A 2,078-nucleotide genomic window follows, 5' to 3' on the forward strand; every position below is an offset into this window, starting at 1 on the left:
AGAGCCTGCAATGTTGGACCAGAAGAATCACGAAGGAGATCGTGACACTGACCAGCATAGACAGCAAATACCAGGTGTAATCTAAGCAAGAAATTAATCGTTTATATAATGTTGAAATCTCTTTAAACTGTTTAGTTAATTTCAGTTATTGTAGTATGAAAATTAAGGTGAACGGCTCTCTTATAGTATCTATAAGTTATGTTGTTATATTTCGTTTTAGCAATATATTATTGGTCAGATTCAGACGCCTCTGAAGGCTTCTAAGAATAAAATTATGAAATTACTACACGAAATAGGACTAATGTATTACGTATGGAAGAGCTGATGATATCGTTTCTGTTTGCCTTAATTTTCACTCAAAGTTCAGAAAGACAATATTATTTCTCGTTAACGGATACTGTATTTCCCGGATTCCCTAGACTTCCTGAGAGAAGGGGAGCGGGAGAGAATGTAAGAGAATTGGAAGTGTTTCTCAAAATTGCCCCCATATACGGTAGCCAGATATTTCCTTCGCAGTTTAGTAAACAGGATAAACACACTACTGTTTAAATACATAGACTTGGAAATGTACAAGAGCTTACCAGTTTCGTTGCACTGCCCCTCCGTGTTATCATGAGGATTTCTTGCCTCTCTTGTGTACCATGGCCATCTTGATCCCAGGTTCTGTACCAGAACAAATCTGTGGCCGTCCTGACTCTGAACACGCATTCTCTTTGGGACTTCTTTCAGACTCTCCGTGTGTATGGGAAGACCAGCACTCAACACCTAAAGACGGGAATGCTTCTTCCATTACAAATTATGCGAAGATATCAAACACTACGAGTATATTCCATGAGTTGAGATGACCCAAAGAGCCCGATTGTGTACCTGGAACATCGTACTGCCGTTTTCCTTGTATGTCTTCAGGACAAGGCGATGGTCGGTGCCCCCAAACAGAGGCTCGTGGTGTCTCCCCGTCATCAGACTCTCTCCACTCATCCCCAAGTGGAATTCCGAATCGTCGACTCTGAAAACGGGTCGGAAGTTGGTCGTGGAGAACAGCGTTAGATTCTCTGGTGTTTCGTCGTCCACGTGTAGGGGAATATCGACGCTGCCCTTGCCTTCCACCTTCCACACGGGCGTGCTTGTGGGACACATCCGAGTGAAAAAGCTTCCCGAGAGCTCCACGTTGGACACGGGACACTGGAAGGAAATGTTGCCAGGCAGCCACGACTGACGTCGGCCGTCGAAGAGCGTCAGATGTCCCACATAGCCAAGCGTGAACCTCGTCCAGCCGTTGCTGCTGTCGGGAGCGCCGTAAGGGCCGAAAGTGCTCGTCGTCGTCGCAGTTATCCTTTGAGAATTCCATTCGATGTAATGGTACTGGTCGTCGGCGCAAGAGATGCGAGCTCGAATCCCAGTCCGTCCGTCAGGCACGAGGGCCAGGAACTCCAGGGTGTCGAACAGGATATTGCTCTCCGTTATTTGGGAAGAAACGATGCAGTCTGAAAAAAAACAAGACTCAAAGTTAGCGAGTTCCTCCGTTTTTTTTTTTTTTTTTTTTTTTTTTTTTACTGTCTGGCTAATGACCGATTAAGGTCGCCGAACTGACCTCTCAGAATTTCGAAAGGGGCCGCAGGGAAGATGAGGAGCAAGAGCAGGAGAAACGAAGTCCTTGCTTTGGCCGAGGCCATGGCGGGGGCAGAAGAGGAGGTGGTGTCCTACAAGGAGGCGCCCAGGAATGACTGAGGGTGGCCAATGTTTAGTGATTCTTATAGTGTTTCCCTAGACTAGCGGTGGAGTGGGCGTCGCTACGTCTACACTCCACCAATGCCACCTCAGAACATCCTAATCCAACGCTTCATCTTTTCGTTTCCGCCAATGAAGTCGACCGATCAAGCTGACACGAATGCTGAAGCATGGCTGACGCTTGAGGAGGCGTCTGAGGCAGGACAGAGCCAGAAATGATGACGTATACTGATGCACATATTCTGCTCCTCTCTCTCTCTTTCTCACTCCCACACCCACTCTCCATTTCTGTGTATATATATATATATATATATATATATATATATATATATATATATATATATATATAT

At 45.7% G+C, this 2,078-nt stretch overlaps 1 protein-coding gene across 1 annotated transcript in view; it reads right to left on the reverse strand.

The window, feature by feature from the left end:
* LOC113827915 (uncharacterized) overlaps window positions 1–1,808 on the reverse strand; it is a 2,996-nt gene extending 1,188 nt beyond the window's left edge. The window contains exons 1-4 of the mRNA XM_070119859.1: window positions 1,592–1,808; window positions 868–1,484; window positions 582–765; window positions 1–81 (exon numbers count right to left, since the gene is read on the reverse strand). The exon at window positions 1–81 is cut by the window's left edge and continues 14 nt beyond it. Of these exons, the coding sequence (XP_069975960.1) occupies window positions 1–81; window positions 582–765; window positions 868–1,484; window positions 1,592–1,673 (964 nt within the window). The 5' untranslated portion in view covers window positions 1,674–1,808. The remainder of the gene's footprint in view (window positions 82–581; window positions 766–867; window positions 1,485–1,591) is intronic.
* Window positions 1,809–2,078: the final 270 nt, after the last annotated feature.

Source organism: Penaeus vannamei, unplaced genomic scaffold (genome assembly GCF_042767895.1).
Source record: "Penaeus vannamei isolate JL-2024 unplaced genomic scaffold, ASM4276789v1 unanchor824, whole genome shotgun sequence".
NCBI lineage: Eukaryota > Metazoa > Arthropoda > Malacostraca > Decapoda > Penaeidae > Penaeus > Penaeus vannamei.